This window comes from Strix uralensis, chromosome 11, assembly GCF_047716275.1.
Source record: "Strix uralensis isolate ZFMK-TIS-50842 chromosome 11, bStrUra1, whole genome shotgun sequence".
Classification (NCBI taxonomy): Eukaryota; Metazoa; Chordata; class Aves; order Strigiformes; family Strigidae; genus Strix; species Strix uralensis.
The window spans coordinates 6,770,450-6,787,191 of record NC_133982.1 but is presented as its reverse complement, the minus strand read 5'-3'; the positions used below and the strand labels follow the sequence as shown (position 1 = coordinate 6,787,191).

At 37.4% G+C, this 16,742-nt stretch overlaps 1 protein-coding gene across 6 annotated transcripts in view; it reads left to right on the top strand.

The window, feature by feature from the left end:
* Positions 1 to 16,742, top strand: part of TLN2 (talin 2) — a 209,792-nt gene that overhangs the window by 84,283 nt on the left and 108,767 nt on the right. For 5 of the 6 annotated variants that reach the window (XM_074881059.1, XM_074881060.1, XM_074881056.1 and 2 more), the window contains exons 3-8: positions 5,886 to 6,056; positions 8,779 to 8,876; positions 9,510 to 9,639; positions 11,104 to 11,256; positions 12,752 to 12,894; positions 14,363 to 14,490. In XM_074881059.1, the coding sequence (XP_074737160.1) occupies positions 5,921 to 6,056; positions 8,779 to 8,876; positions 9,510 to 9,639; positions 11,104 to 11,256; positions 12,752 to 12,894; positions 14,363 to 14,490 (788 nt within the window). In that variant the 5' untranslated portion in view covers positions 5,886 to 5,920. Of the gene's footprint in view, positions 1 to 5,885; positions 6,057 to 8,778; positions 8,877 to 9,509; positions 9,640 to 11,103; positions 11,257 to 12,751; positions 12,895 to 14,362; positions 14,491 to 16,742 lie in introns of those variants that run through there. The other variant, XM_074881061.1, reaches the window with a different exon arrangement.

Below are 16,742 nucleotides of genomic sequence, written 5' to 3'. Positions count from 1 at the left end.
ACACTATAGCATAGTTACTCCAAGAGCTGTAGTGCATTGGTGTTGCCTCAATTCAAATGCTACCTAGGTTGGCTCTGCCATGTGGTCCAGACTGCTGTGCTTCTGCCGAGCAGAGCATGGGGCCATGAATCACTCTTGAATGTTTATCTGAAAAGTGGATTTCCTGCTGACTGTGTAGTTACGTTGATGTCCCTCAACAGGAGACAGCCAAGCTATGTGGAAGAAGGAAGTTGGAGAGTAAATCCATGCAAAAGCTGTTCACTTTTTACTGTGGTAACACAGACAATGTGTAGAAATTATTGTTAGGACTGACAAAGGAGGAGGTGTAGTAGGATGTGAGGAAATAAGTATGTTTTCTCAGCTCTGAGAGTCTGCTAGTTGTTGGAAAGTTCTGGTTTGCTCCTCTCGAATGACACAAGGATGAAAAGCAATTTTAAATGAATTTCCAGTGGAAATTATGGGTGGGTGTGCATTGAGATTGACTTTTTTCCTGTTACTTTGGGGCCATTTCTCAAATAAGTTTTTGTTTGATTTATTAGTTTGTGACTTGCTGTCCATATTTACCTTTGTTTTCTGTCTTAGTTTGTATCAAACATTAATTTAATAGAAAAGCATTTTGCAGATTCATTTCATTTCAGGGGAAATAGAATGTTCAGATTTATAAATATTTATAACTATTTCAGCAAAGAACATTTTTTGTATTTAATATTCAAATTGTTTCACTGAAAATACCTACTTTACAAGAGATGAAGAGATGTTTAGTTTTGTAAATATTGGTCCCTAGAATTTCAGAAAATCTCTTTTAATGAAGAGAAATTCTGAAGTAGTTTAAGTGTTCACTGAGTATGTATCTGCTTCTAAGCCCACACCTGTTGTAATTTAACAGTAACAGCATCCTACCTCTAGTTGTTGTGAGAATGTCTCTATGCAGGGAGCTTTTGGGAAGGATACAGCAGGTTCAGCTGAGATTTGAAGTGAGGCTGTGCAAATGGAAGTGCAGGTGCCTGCTGCAAGTGTTTTCCTCCCAAGGTACAGTGACCAGAGGCTATGGTGACCCAGCTGGGACAGTGACCGTTCTTTACCACACATTGCTCCTGCTCCTCTGCTGGAGAGTATCGCTGCCTTGGATATTCTGGCAGATCATGTATAATCACTCCATAACCCAGTTCTGTCAAAACGTACAGGAAAGTTTCTTTAAAAATACAATGGCCAACACAAAAAAAAAAAAAAAAGTGTCAGAATGGGTTGAGAAAGTGATTATGCAAACAGAAACATCAGCAGTTGTGAGGGGGATGGTTAACTTCTGGAGCTGAAGGGGATCTGTTGCTGCCGTGGTTATGCTGCTGCTGAACTGCAGGTGGAATGGCAGTCATTCCTCCAGCTTGAAGTTATTTTACTCTAAAGAACCCAATATTGCCTCATTCTTATGTCTTACTTTTCAGCATTTGAGAATATCTTGGGTTTTATATGTTTTCAATATTTTTGTTTGCTTGGTTTGTTGGTGAGGTATCTCTGTGGGCACACAGAGACCTGCTCATTTTGATTCAACCACTGGTTATAATGTTGTTTTGTTGCGATTTCCCAGAACCTGGGCACTGTGATGGTTCAGCTTTAGGCCTTGACGTACACAGTCGGATATGTACCTGCAGGCACTGGGTTCTCTCACTGGTGATCTGTGTTTTCTTTTTAAGAGCTCAGAGCTGCTGCTACCTCTCCCAGACCTGTCAGATTCATAATTTATTACTTCAGTCTCCAGCCTTGCAAGCACAGATCAGTCACAGTCTGATTTAGAAACTACCTACTTCAGTACTCACAGAACATGAGGCTTAGGACCAGGCAAACCATTCCTTCCAAAATCCTCTTAATTTCCAGGAGCTCTTTGACTTTTGGTCAGCCATTCCAGAGACTGATACTGGGGAGCAGAGAGTCCATTACCTGCACAGAGAAATATTTAAATGTGATGAGAATCAGTGGATAGAAGATAAAAGAACATGGAAGTTATTTCTCGCTTGTTTTTCTCTGTGAACTCAGCCCTTTTTCTTGACCAAGTTCTTTGTTCTTTTGAGAAAAAACAGCTGTCCTGTTTTGGCTGTTACCCAGGAGTTGGAAACTGCCTGTCCCTGTTATTACTGAAAGCCAAGTGGGGAGGTTTAGAGGCTGAGGGTAATCTGGAGGAGGCAGATGAAAACCTTTCTCTGATGTTTGAGAATAGTGTTGGAGGGAGCTGATAACTTATGGGCTCTTTTCATAAGCTCTTTTTTGGATAAAGCATCCTTTGGTGCCTCTGAAACCAAGAGCACTGAGTTGAAGAAGACGAGACCACTGACGTGTCTAGGTCCTTCTTTAAGGAATTGAATATGACCCTGAAAAAAAGGAGGGGCATTGGAAGGACACAGTAACAGGTTCCCAACTTGTAAAATTGTGTTAAAGATGACAGGGATCGATTTGCCATGTCTGTTTATGCGGGGCAAGGAAGAAAGGTTCTTCTGTGAGTGGAAGACCTAGGTTGGCAGCTTGCCTGGATAGGGGGGAACCCCTCAAAATGTAGAAGTAGTAAAAAAAAAAGGTAAATACGGAGCAGCTTCCCTGTCGGTGTTGTGGACTCCATTTCAATGGAGCTTTGTCAGAATGCATTAAATGAGCATCTGGCAGGGACAGTATAGGGATGTATCATTTGGCAATGCGAGGGCCTAGGCTAGGCTGCCTCTTGAGGTTCCTTCCAACACAGGTTTTTATGCTTTCTGTGGTGCATGATCACAAAAAGAAAATATTAGCAAGCTGAGAAACTGCTTAATGTATTTTAAAAGAACTTTTTTTGTGTAAGTTTTAAGAAATGAGGCCTCTGCTTGTTTTTAAACACAATGCTCTACTGGCTAAACTGCTTTCAAGTTCTGACTTACTGTGTTCTGGATCTCACAGGTGAGATCAAGTTTATCTGAATGCTCTGGTTTGCTAAATTTGTGCTAATCTTGTAAAAGCAGCAGCACAAACTGCAAAATCACAATAATTTTACCAGAAGATTTTAATCTATTTTTTTATTTTTCCAGTTAAACTTTCATGGTGAGTCTTCACCATTTGTTTTTTCTTTGCCCCTTTTTTCATAAAAGGAGATTAGGCACTGGACTAAATTTGGATGTTCCTTGATGTAAGTTAGTGCCCTTTTTTAAAATCCATTTTTAAGTGTTACCTATAAAAGTGTAAAGTAAAAGATTAAGTAGATTTTTCAGTTTGCAAGTAACTGTATCTATATTTTCATGCCGTAACCTTGTGACCCTTTGCCTTAAAAGAAAATACTGTTTTCTGAAATATTAAAAGATTCAGCTATACATAGGAAGCATATTATATCACCATAACTTACATGACACTGACTACTGTCAGTGCTGGTCACACAGGATTTGTATGGCATGAAATTTTCAAGTCAGGTGCTAATTTATAACTATTCAGTCACTTGTATTCCATACCAGAAAGCAGTTAATCATTTCATTATACACAAGTATTTTTCAGGTGGATCCTATTTTCTGCCTTAAAAGAAGTTTAGTTCAATCTTGCAAAAGGTGCTGCAATGTGTCTGTGCAACTTGTATTATATTCACTTTGCTTTAATGTCAGAGAATGCAGATGCAGTCATCTGTATTACTCCTTTATATGTTAACAGAAGAGAGGAGACATCTTTTAGTGCCTCTACTCAAGTTATTTTTTTAAAAGACAATTGTTCAATGTCCCTACATTTTTTTCTGAATGACTGTTTCCCTCTAACCGAAGTCATTCATACCAAAAGTTAAGAGTGCAGCTTGTTCATGGGAAAGTTGATAGGAAAAGGTCAGTATTCATTTTGCCTTTTAATAGACAAGATAATCAGATGAAGTCTGAAGATGTGATGTGTGTGGCTTGCAACTCTTACCTTCAGGTGCAATAGAAAGCAAAGAGAAGAGGAAAGCTTTTTCTAGAACTTACTTCTTCACTGGTGTCACTATATCATTTCCTCTTCTTAAGAGGAGCAGAAAATAAATAGGGGAGAGAGAGTTCAGAGGGTTGCATTATAATGGCCATGCTGTAACACATTGACCAGACAGAGGAGAGAGCAGGAATTGTGACTCACCTTACCACACTGGAAGCTGACAGCCAGGTTTGAGGTCACCTCTGAGTTAGAACTGCCTTCTTAGCAACTTGGTCAGACTTTTCCAAGCTGATCTGTCTCTTTTCCAGCAGTTTAGTGTGCCACCTTTTTGGTTTTTTAACAGTGCAGATAAACACACATGAACATAATTATTCTTCCTGGGAGCATGCTGGATGGTGAAAAACTGTTCCAATCTGTGCTTACTTGGGATATTTTTGGTTTTGTAATGCTCTGAAGTTTGCTTATGTATAAATGATAAAGCACTAAACTGAACCCAGTTATAGTGAATCTCTATGAAAATACTGGAGAGATTTATTTTTTGTCTTGCATTTATTTTGTGCTGCTGCTGCTATACTGAATGATTACTTCTGAAATGTAAAGACTTTTTGGATGGGTTTTAGGAACCGGTATTTGGTAGTAGGGAGAGATCTTCATTTATATATCAGACCTCTGCCTAGAATGTTTGGTTCAAAATACAGGCTGTTTTGTTATCAGACACCAATAGATTAGGAGAGCACTGAGGTGTGTACATTAATGTTTCTTGTATAGTTTTTTGCTCATTCACCCCTTTTTCTTTGTCGGATAGTTTTATCTAGTATTTCATACTGGTAGTGAATGGTCTTACAAGTGCTAAAAAAATCTGAAGTAGGTTGATTTGCTTTTGAGAGGCAAATAGATGGGCTGCTACAAAAATACAGGGGAGGATGACATCTTAGAGCCGAAGCTGCTCCTAAACGTTACCATTATAGAAATGATTTGTCTGCTATCTGTGCCTTGGAGAAGGGATGCAGTCACTGAGCTCAGTGAATCAATGAAAAGTAAATGGTGGTTCCTTCCTATTCCTTAAAGTGATTTTGCCAGACAGTATTGAGTATCTTGATTGTATTGAGTATCTTGATTATTTTTGTTTAACTACTGGAATTTGTCTTGCTCAAATTATTATCATGGGAGTAGTCCACAGAATCTCACATCCTCCTATTTAAACATACACGTATATGAATTTGGAGATTCTAGTAGATTCTGTATTTATGCAGAAAGGACTTCAGTTCTGAAGAGTTCTTGGAGATCACTGTGGAAAGTCTAATGATGGAAGAGTAGTTTGGAGTGTTATGACAGTGAGGGAAGACACTTGAGACAAAACCCAGACTATCTACAAAATGAAACAAACCAAAAAGCATCTGTAGCTTCCTGTTTCTGTAGACAAATGCTGTCAAATTCAGTGAAGTTTCTGAAATAGAACTGAAATGAAAAATAGCTTGTTCTTGAAGCTCTGGATAGCACATCTATGTGGAGACTTGAAAAAAACTAAAACAGTATTGCATGCTTTAGAATCTTCATAAAGGAGAAGTTATGTACTAAGAAAATCCTGCTTTTGATTAAGTAGTTATTCTAAGCTGTTAGTTACCAGCTGATCTAAATGGTCTAATAAAAAGGTGTGGTGAGAGAAAAAATGTTTTCTGTTAGTATAAATATGTTGGCAATATACACAATAAGTATATTGTTTTCCTATGCACCATTTGACACACCTCAAAGTAGCAACCTTTCAGTATGTGTACACAAGTTTTTGGAAAACGAATTTCCAATATATCAAGAACAATGTGTGTTTTGGATAGCTTCTGGCTTGATGATGCCAATGAGACTTTATATAGAATTACATTTGAATACATATAATTCCACTGAACTAATTTAATTTTTTTAAATGAAAAGTCGAGTGTATTAAAGCATTAAATGGAAAATTCTAAGCAATAATGCCATTACTGCTTTTTCAGATACTTTAGTAGGAACTTGCAAGTGACTTGACACCATGGTAGCTCTTTCCTTGAAGATCTGTGTCCGCCAATGCAATGTGGTGAAGACGATGCAGTTTGAACCATCCACTGCAGTGTATGATGCCTGTAGAGTTATTCGTGAACGAGTGCCAGAGGCTCAAACAGGGCAAGGTGAGTTCTTGTATTTGTCCTTAGTCAATTCATTGTCTGAACTGAAAATAAACATAGACTCATGGTTTTTTTACACTGTTCTGTTCCTCCATTTCTCTTTCAGGTTGGAGGGTTTGGGTTTTTTATTTAAATCGAAAGGCTCTGCAGTGAAATGCACAAGGTGCAAACAGATTTTTAACTGACAGAAAGTAGCTGCATTCTTTTTTCTTCCTTCCATCCTGACAGAGGTTCTTCTACAAAGGATGCTTGTTTTTTGTGGAACTTTGACTTCTTAAATAAATTACTTGTTTGCCTGAAAGACTATTTTTCCCCGGTTGGAGAGCAATTTTTATGATACCATCTTTTTAATGCAGTGTTTGTGGCAATACTTTCTAGGAAAATCTAGCAGACTTATTTTGTGCCTCGGTGAAAGAAGGGACAATATGAATTAGAAAAAAATGGCAGGACATCTCCAAAATGTGCAAAGGGAAATGTTTAAAACTAGTATAACTAAAAGCGTCACCATGCTGTGCATACCATATTCACAGTGCTGCTACGTATTAATCAAATTTAACTGTCTCTGTACCTATTGAGCAAATTAGATGAACGCAGACTGTGAAATACGTTTTCACTTGGGCAAAAGCTCTGGTTTAAGTGTAGTCAAAGTTGTCAAATTCAGATTCTTCAGAACACTTTGGTGCTGTACTGTACATAATGCCACTGGAATGCGATTCTTAAAGTAGATTGTTTATTGAGTTCTATGCACAGCTCTCAATCTTTAGAGCTGTTTCAAAAGTCTTGTCTGAACTGTTAGAAAAACTTACCAGTAACAGACAGTATTACTATTATTTAGAAAAGCTTCCCTTTTGCAGGAGTCCTTAGGTAGTCTAGTTACGGAGCTTCAATCTTCAGACACAAGCTGTGTGTTTTTACTATACTGATCTCTCAAAGCAGTGATTTTGAACAGCTGTTGAATTCAGAGAAGTTGTGTAATAAATATCCCTGAACATCATGAACCTCATAGAAACGCCTAGAAACTCTACTCAGATTAGACAGTAGGTCTTTTCATTTATATGTGGTTGTAATTACAAACTTCGAAGAACTTTATGAAGTTGAGTGATGAACAGCAAAAAGGTTACTAACATATCCTTTCCCCTTCCTTGTGGCTGTTAAAATGCGTGTGTTTGCCTGTTATTTCAGAAGACTCACAGTGGTGCAGTATAGACTGATCAAACTAGTTCCTGCACAACAAAATATGTAGTTGTCCTGTGTTGTGACTGTCAGCCTTGCACATTTCACTTCAACAAGCTTGCAATGCTGGCACAAAGGTGGCCATGATGTTAACATGCAAGTTGCACAGCTACTACTATTTCATTACTAGGGTACATACCCCAGAAATGAGTATCAGAGCAGTCCATGCTTCCTTGGTAATTCTGTGCTCTGTGCAAGGTGCTTTGTGTGCTTCTAAGGTCACAACCTATTTATAGGCACAAATTCTAAAATTTTACATAACTGATTCTGTACTGAATTTGTGTCATGAACATCTCTGTACATATGGATCATTTGGCTTTTCAGGGAAATTTTTAATTAAGGTCAGCAGGGAAAGTTTTTCTTATGCAGTTGGTTTTGGAAGGATTCTTCCTTCGAAATTGTGTATCTGTAAGTCAGTTATGCTTCTACTAGTTAAGTGTAAGGTCTTTTAATATACTTGCACAAGTAACAATGTGTTTAATGGAAATGCTGTTAAATGTGAATTGTTGCTATGCATGACATTTAAAGATGAAACATTGTCCAAAAATTGCAGCTATTTTTATCTGACTTTGGGATCAGAGGGTCCAAACACGTGGCTGAAAGTAAACAAGGGACCATCTCTGCAATGAGCTGTTGTAACAGGCTGTGAGCATGCAGCTGGCCCTCCTATATGGAAAAAGCCCTTAGCTTAAACTGTAGAACTGCAATTAGAGCAGGCTTAGCTAATGCACCGTAGTTTATCCTGTTTGTGGTAGTGAAGTATACTCTGTATCAATTCTTCATGCATATGGATGGACCTTGAGTTGACAGTCATGATCCTTCATTTTGTATACCTGGAGTTTAGTCTTTGAAGCCTAAGCCTGGGTATGTTCTTCTGTGACAGTAGAAGTTTTATCATTTACTTGTCATTCTGGAAGAATCAATTGACATGCTTCAATAGATGCAAGCTTTTCCTGAGATTGTTATTAGGGATGTAATTCTAGAAGCCTTGTATATTTTTAAATGCCTAAACCTGAAGTGTCTACCAAAAAGATTCCAAAAATGCCGAAAAGATTCCAAAGTTCAATAAATTCAGTATGTGAAAGGTTGAAATTTTTTTTTTTTTTAAATAGAACTACTGCTTGAAATAGTATACTATCATTAAGCCCAAACTTGCTTGTATTTTTGGTTAGTCAATTCCAAAGCAGGACCTATGAGAATTTAAAAGCAGTCATCTTGAAAAGTAGTTACAAATTGCACAGTAGATGTGACATGCTCTTGCTTAGTGACGCTTTTGTTCAAGTCTTTTGTAAAGCCTGATCTACCCTGCTATCTGCTGCTAAGCTAAATATTTTCTAAAGCACACAAAAAAATTTCTATCTCAGTTCATTAAGAATGGAAGGTAAGTGTAACGGAAGCTTAACCCTGAAGCTGAATAACCTTGAATGTGAACCATGTTGGCTTGATTAGGTTTGGTATTTTTCAATGACACTCTTTCTCTTCTGTTCCACAGCCTCTGACTATGGATTGTTCTTGTCAGATGACGATCCTCGAAAAGGTATATGGCTGGAGGCTGGAAGAACACTGGATTATTACATGCTGAGAAATGGGGTATGGTGCAAGTCTGTTGCTTCTTTCAATGCTTTTTTAGAAAACTTGTTTCCCAAGAAGCAAGAAGAATGTTTAGCATTTAGAGGGTTTTGAGTCTGTTCCTGGAATTGGTGCACTTCTCTTCCTTGCTGTGCCTCAGTAGTTAGTTTTTTTCTGTGTCTGGTTGTGACTGTGAGCTACTGTGGCCAATCGTGTCTTCATAGAATGATTAACAGAAAGATAAAAAATAAGCTTTACATTTGAGGTGATGTTGCATTATAGTGTAGGTTTCTTGCATACTAAAGGTGATGAGGTCATACTTGCTCACATTATGCCCAGCTTGCTTACAACCAAAAGGCATTGCTATCCTTTTCAAATACTAAACTTTTTTGCAGCACAAAAGTACTTTGGTCTATCCTGCCCTGTCTAGGTTTTGGTCTTGCCAGCTAGAACAAGTTCTTGAAAAATGACGTTGGCAGAACTAAATGTAGTCACTTCTCAGGTTTGTTACATAAATAAGTTTGCCTATACTATAACAAAGGAAAAATCCAGCTGCGTGTGTGGGGAGGGAATCCTGTTTTAGGCTTCTAAGTTAGTGGATTGGCTTGTGGTGGCTTCCAAAAGCATTTAGAAACAGTATTGTTTACTTCCTAGGATATATTGGAGTACAAAAAGAAACAGAGACCTCAGAAAATACGTATGTTGGATGGTTCGGTGAAAACAGTCATGGTGGATGATTCTAAGACAGTTGGTGAATTGCTGGTTACCATTTGCAGCAGGATAGGTAAGATTTTGAGACCCACGTGCTTAAGAATTTGTTTTTCTGCCGTATTTGCATCTTGATTTTTAAGATGTTTTATGCATTACTGGCTAGATATTGGCACATATGTTAAAAAAATATTTAAATTTGTTATCAGTTAATATTTACCAAACACTTTTTTGAAATCTGTTGTCCAGATCTTATGAAAGTCAGTAGAGAGTTAGCTATATCCTTAATCTTCAGTATTTAGTGGTTGAAGGCACAAAGTTTTCTGACAGTATAGTTATAAATTTTTTATTACATTTACATATGCTTTCCTGCTATGTGGTAGAGAATTAGAACTAAATTTAAACTTAATTTTAATGGGATTACAGATAAATACTTTTAACCTTGAAATATACCTAAACTTAGGGCTCTATGTTGTTATGATTAAGAGTTGATCACAGTACCATATCATTTGTGAAACAACATACGGAAGCCATCCAGAGCAGCTGGTCAGAAATGTGTCATATTGGTTATAGTCTGTCTTTGTATTTATCTAAATAGAGACATTTTGGAAAACTAATTCATATTTAACTATAAACATACATCCAATATGGATTAGTTTAAATCATCTTAAACCCTTGCTTAATTCTCATTTAGAATTAGTGGCCTTAATTTGATTTAGATTAATTTACTTGTAAAGTGAGTTAAGCTAAATTTAAATTAATCCATTTCAATTTTGTTTGAGTGTTTCTATGCTGATTCTAATGTGCTGTAACTAATTTACTTCAAAAATTAGTTTGACTTATTTTCATGAATGTGGTCATGTAGGTGAGCATTTAATTTTCTCTTCTGTATAGTATAAACATGCTTTACCAAACCATGGAAAAAACTAAGCAGAACAAAGAAACAGGAGCAACTTAGTGCCTTTGCTAAATGTTGTCAACTGATTTTTGATTCAGTTCCTGTAAGATTCATGGGAAGAGTTGAGTTTTAAAACTCTCTAAAAAAAATCCTATATTTTACATGGTTGCTATTCCTCAGTCTGCTCTGCCACATTTCTTCTACACATCGTGGGCAAGCCGAAATTACTCAGTTCTCGGGAAGCAATTGTAGGCATCCATGAAAGGCAATTTGCTATGGCATGTCTCTGTTCTGGAATTTACTGCTATTTTAAATTCCACCATGTTTTTAAACTGGCAGCTTCTGGTAGATAACAAAAAACTTTTAATATCTTTCTGAAAGTGGGAAATGCAGCATATGATGAAGGAATGATGTGTTTGAAGGATAATGCCGGGTATTGGAGAGATGTCCTGAATGCAGAAGCTGTAGATTTTTCTTGGGATCTCCTTCCCCATACACTGTTTTACCATTTTATCTGGAATGTCTTTACTATACTTGAAATTAACCATTGGTGTTTTAACATATGGAAAAGAATATTTCACCCATCCTAAAATGTATTAAATTTTTATTGTTGCAAACAATAAATATTATTTATAATTCCAGGAATAACAAATTATGAGGAATATTCCTTAATCCAGGAGAGCATCGAAGAGAAGAAAGAGGAGAGTACAGGAACGCTTAAGAAAGATAGGACATTGTTGCGTGATGAAAGAAAAATGGAAAAACTGAAGGCAAAGCTTCATACAGATGATGATTGTGAGTGGTGTATTCCAGGACAATTCTTCGATTACTATCTGCACTGGGTCTGGCTGAGCCAGAATTTGTTTTCCCCTGTAGCAGCCCTCATGGTGCTGTGTTTTATGTTGGGAGCTGGCAGGGTGTTGGTAGCACACTGGTGTTGTGGCTACTGCTGAGTAGTGCTTACACAGCACCAAGGCTCTTTCCAGCATTTTCCCCCCCAGTGGGATGGGGTGGGCAAGATCTTGGGAGGGGATACAACCAGGACAGCTGACCCCAACTGACCAAAGGGATATTCCATACCATATGACGTCTGCTCAGGTATAAAGCTGGGAAAAAGGAGGAAGGGGGTGGGGTCACCCTTGGTCTTCCGAGGCAACCACTATGCGTATTGGAGCCCTGCTTCCTGAGAAGGCCCGACGTCGCCTGTTCATGGGAAGTAGAGAATAAATCTGTTTTCTTTTTTGCTTCCGCGCACGATCCTTTGCTTCACTTTGCTTATATTAAAACTGCTTTTGTTTTACCCACAAGGGTTGGGGTTTTTTTCCTATCTTACTTTCTTTCTCCTCTTTGCCCTGTTGAGAAAACGGGGGAAGCGGGGGGAAGTGATAGAGAGACTTGGTGGGTACCTGGCATTTAGCCAAGGTCAAACCACCACACTATCTTTCCACAGTATAGTGCAAGAAAACCATACAGGAAAGCATTTTTAGATTCTTCAATGTGTCTCAATTGATTCCTACCTGTATTGTGCATCCTTTTATGTATAATGTTGTGTACGACTGAGTATTTTTAAAATTAGGTAAATGGACAAGTTGTTTCCTCTAGCTATGAAAGTTAGCAGGTCTTTTGAAGGGTGTTTCTTACTTTTTTGGTAGAGGAGTTATAACTTAAGTGTGAAGGGTTATTTCTATGACCATTTTCTCCCCTTCTTTAAAATTGGATATTTAAATATCAATGCCTACTGAAAGCCATCAAAAGGTAGTTTTTTCTTTGAAGGTATAAATTTTAAGTGTAAATGGAGTTTGCCAAAGAACTAAGACAGTATTTGATTTGTTTTATGTGTAAAGTCATGAGAACCATTTTTTCCATTTTACATTAAGGCACTAAGATTAACTGTGACTGACAGGGCGATGTTTTAAAATTGTGTTTAGGGATAAGAAGAGTAAATGGAACAATTGGTTTTAGGGGGAAGATGTGGTAAACTTTTCAGTAACTTTGCAATGAAACTTTGAAGATCTAAATCTAGTACTGAAACGTTACTATAGTTGTTTCTTCAACAATATTGATGGTGTTTTATACTGTAGTAAATTCTTGTTTCTCAGCAGTGCTGTTCTTCAGTTCTCATTTGTAGCAACCTTTAACACTGATTGCTAGAAACAGAAATGAAAGTAACATTTTTTTTTGAGTTTCCCCCTCCAGTGGAAATGCCAATTATCACATGATTTTCATAACAGCCTTTAACATTGTCAATGCTGTTTATTTAACAGTGTGTATGTCTGTGGTTCTGTTACAGTAAATTGGCTAGATCACAGCCGAACGTTTAGAGAACAAGGAGTTGATGAAAATGAAACGCTACTGTTGAGACGAAAATTCTTTTATTCAGACCAGAATGTAGATTCAAGGGATCCTGTTCAGCTTAATTTGCTTTATGTTCAGGTACAGTATATGGACCAGAAGCACAGGTTCTACCTTGTCTTGAGGAAACGCATGTAATTAGAGTTATTTTATTGCTGAAGAACTCCATCTTCTACAATTCCAGTTCTGGATATGCTTTAATTTTACTTTTTTGTCTAACCTTCCAAGAACACGTGATAGTACAGAGGCTTTACTGATTCTTTTTAATAAAATACTTTGAACTCAATAATGGTCACTCAACCAAAAATCCACTGACATTCACGTCCCTGTCCTGATTTCCTTGAAATTCATGAATGTGTTTAGTCTTTTAAGTTGTTCTTTTTAGTTCTTCTCCCCATTCTCTTCCATATGTGATGCTTTCTTTGTAACATGGAATCTCATGTCAACCATCTTTCTGCTTCTCATCTCTTTTCTCTTTCACCTGATCAGTTAGAGAGCTGCTTCTGCACACCCTTTTCAATTTTCAACCCAGACAGCACACAAGGCAGGCAGGCTTCCTGTTCAAAATGGACCATGTAATGTAACATGGTGGGAGTCCACCTAGGCAGGTTCCCCAAACTGTTAAAGGTACTATACATACCTTAGCCAAGCTAAGAGATTTATGAAGAAGATACTGTTTAACTGAAGGCTCTGGTGCAGTTGTCTGTAATGCAGTCTGAAAAAAGCAGGCTTTTAGACTCTTTGTTAAAGTTATTTTTAAAAAGTAAAAAAAACCACCAAACCAAAACATTGAAAGTTTAATAGAATGTTCAGTTGTTATACTTGCAGCTGATTCAAATGGGATTGCTCTAAATTACATTTTAAAACTGAGGCAAAAGAAAGATGGCATTGCTTGTAAGACGGCATTACATTTTTTTCAAGTATTTTGGAAAACTGTATCACACTGAGCTGTTCTCCTGCCACTTAGATATTTCTTTCAGGCTACCATTATGACAGTATGTATCAATACTGCCTTGCATTGTTTTGTCTATGGATAGATGAGCCTTCTATTGCCAGAGCTATAAAATCCATCATCTTCTATGATCACTAAATTTAAACAAAAGAAGGAAAATGCTGTTTGCCTTCTCCCGTTGCCATTTCTAGAATAGTAATCTGGTTTTTACTTATTAGTTATTGGGATCATTTTTCCCTGCTATTACAAGGTGGTAAGATAAAAGCTTTTACATGTGTGTATGTACATACACATAAGTGTATATGCATATATTGTATTTTATATACATGTATGGCAGGAAATGGGTGTCAAGGCCTCTTCTTGATGAAAGTTGTTACAATTGTGGTTTCAATAAGTCACTGTAGATATTCACCGGAAAGTAATCTATCCCATAGTTTATTTTATTAGTCATAAACACATCTATAATGGAATAATAAAGACGTTCAGACAGAAAAGTGTGTTACTGGATTCTTGGGCTGTGTTCAAGCTTTTAAGGCATTTCAGAGATGTGATAGTTATTTTGGATGTCCCTGACATGTCTTTGCTTACCTCCTGTAGGCTCGTGATGACATTCTGAATGGTTCCCATCCTGTGTCCTTTGAGAAGGCTTGCGAGTTTGGAGGGTTTCAAGCACAGATCCAGTTTGGACCTCATGTAGAACACAAACACAAACCTGGATTTTTAGAGTAAACACTTCTAACTTCTAAATTTGGATGACCTCAAGTGTAACTAATGCTGAGCTGTCAGAGACTTAATGCGTTTTAGTATTCCAAGCAGAGGTTATCAGATTCAGTGTGGTTTTTCTAGCAGTCTCCCTGTGAAAGGAGCCTTGTTGCACAAATCAGCGACCCCAACTGATGAGGGAATGTTTCAGTGGCTTATTAGACAACACAGGGCACCAGCTCCCCCCAGGGTGCCAGTCAAGTATGCAGGTGGATTCCCCAACCGCCTGGTAATGTGGGAAAACTGGGATTTTATTCTTCCTTAGAAGTCTATTTCTGCCTGCATTTAGTAATGCCATCTGTGAATTAAGTGTACATCAATATGTATCACAGATGTTTGGTTTGCTAGGAAAGTACACAAATGGAAAGATGCTTTGATATTTGAATAAAGTTAATATTGCTGTGTGTAGAGGTTAAATTTTTCCAAACTTTTTAGTGGCATTAATCAGTTGTTCAGATTCACCCTCTCATGGTGTATGAGTGGAAATCTAGACTTGTGCTCTTTGTTTCAGGTGTGGACAGGAGTTCTGCTCATCCTTTAACCTTTATTGTGATACTTACTTTGCTGCTATCAGCAGGGCAAGTTTAGTTTGACTGAAATCTAGATGTCCCATTTTTCTATCCATTTTGATTTTCTGATGGTTTGCCTGCAGTAGAATTAACTGAGGGCCAGAGTCTAAGGAAGGAATGTAGCAAGGTAACTAAAAGGTATTTGCTGCACAGTCCTTCAAGCTTTGCCTACATATGAGGCTCATAGATACCTTAATGGGATGCACAGAACTGGGTGCATATTTGGTTTCTGTCCTGTTCTGCTGAACGAGTTCTCAGTGCTGACTCTTAGACTTCCTTTGCGAGCCTGAGTCTGGGTTTTACTGTATCTCAGGGAATCACTTTAAAATGGTGGCTGGCTTTGGAACACGCAGTGCTGCAACACTGGTTTTGAAACACTTCACTTTTGAAAGATTTTCCTGAAGTAGCAGTTCAGTTATGCAAACAAACCATGTGAACAAACATTCTTCAGTTCCAATTAATAATCAGCTTTTCTTTGTACTGTTTGTCTGCTACTGACTGATCCATGAACCTTTCTTGATAGAGCTACTGATGTCTCTAACAGTCATGGGGACCCAGTGTAATAGCTTCAGCATACTTCTGGTTCTTATTCTTTAGAACTGTGACCAGTTATGCAACAGTCTTCCTCTGGGATTTGTCCATTGTCTACTTACTCTTCCCTTCTCCCTCCACTCACTCAAGAGTATTCCTGCAGCAAACTCTTAGGGTATTATGGCATGACAGGCTAATGTGTAATGGTAACCATTTCAAGAGTTACGTGTTCCCAGCAATAGTTGTTTCTAATTTTTAAAGCAATAATTCCCCACAAACTTAACCAGCAGTTTTTGCTGTGCAGAGTTCAGTCACTTAAATTTTTCTAGGTTTTTTTATGTGCTCTACTTGGTCTTTTCAGTGTAAAGATGTCTTTTTTTTTTTTCTTTTTTTTCTTTTTAAGCTCCCATATAGTAACTGTGTTTTATGGTGGACTGAAACTGCTGACTGAATGATATTTCTACTTTGTTTGCAGTGTTAAATAACTTGAAGTCCATCACAGAATAAAGTCATCACACATAAAAAGTGCATTATCATTTTTTTCATCCTAATAGAAATGAAATGTATAAATAACTGTATGTTAGAAAGAGAATTGTTACTCCAGTGGAAGTAATTTAGAACCAGAATTCCAAAATTTAGAACCTTGTCATTTTCTGCAGGGAATTTTCTCTACTATTGTTTTATTTTCATTTAAATGGGCTTTGACTGTATTAGGATCAAGCCTTCCAGTTCACTAAGTGTAATCAATCGCTCACTGTCCTGCTGTATAATCAGCTTCATGAGATTAAGGATTTCTGGTTTAGAAGTAGTTATCTTTTTGCCCTCCATTAAAGGAGCCTGCTCCAGACTGTAAGTCCTTAGTCATTGCCTTCTAATTTCAAGTATACATGTTTATGATTTAGTGTTGTATGCATTTGGCTGTACATAGCCTTCATGACAGCTTTTTTGTGAAACCACATCTTTTGTTTTGTGAGTCTAAACAAGCCAAGTGCTCCTGACTCATTACAAACAATATATAAAAATAGTGTAGATAAATGCTGATTTCTATTTTATTTTTTTCTGAAAATGCATCTCACCTTTCAGAAGAAAACTTTTTAGGTTAGTTTTTTTTTCTT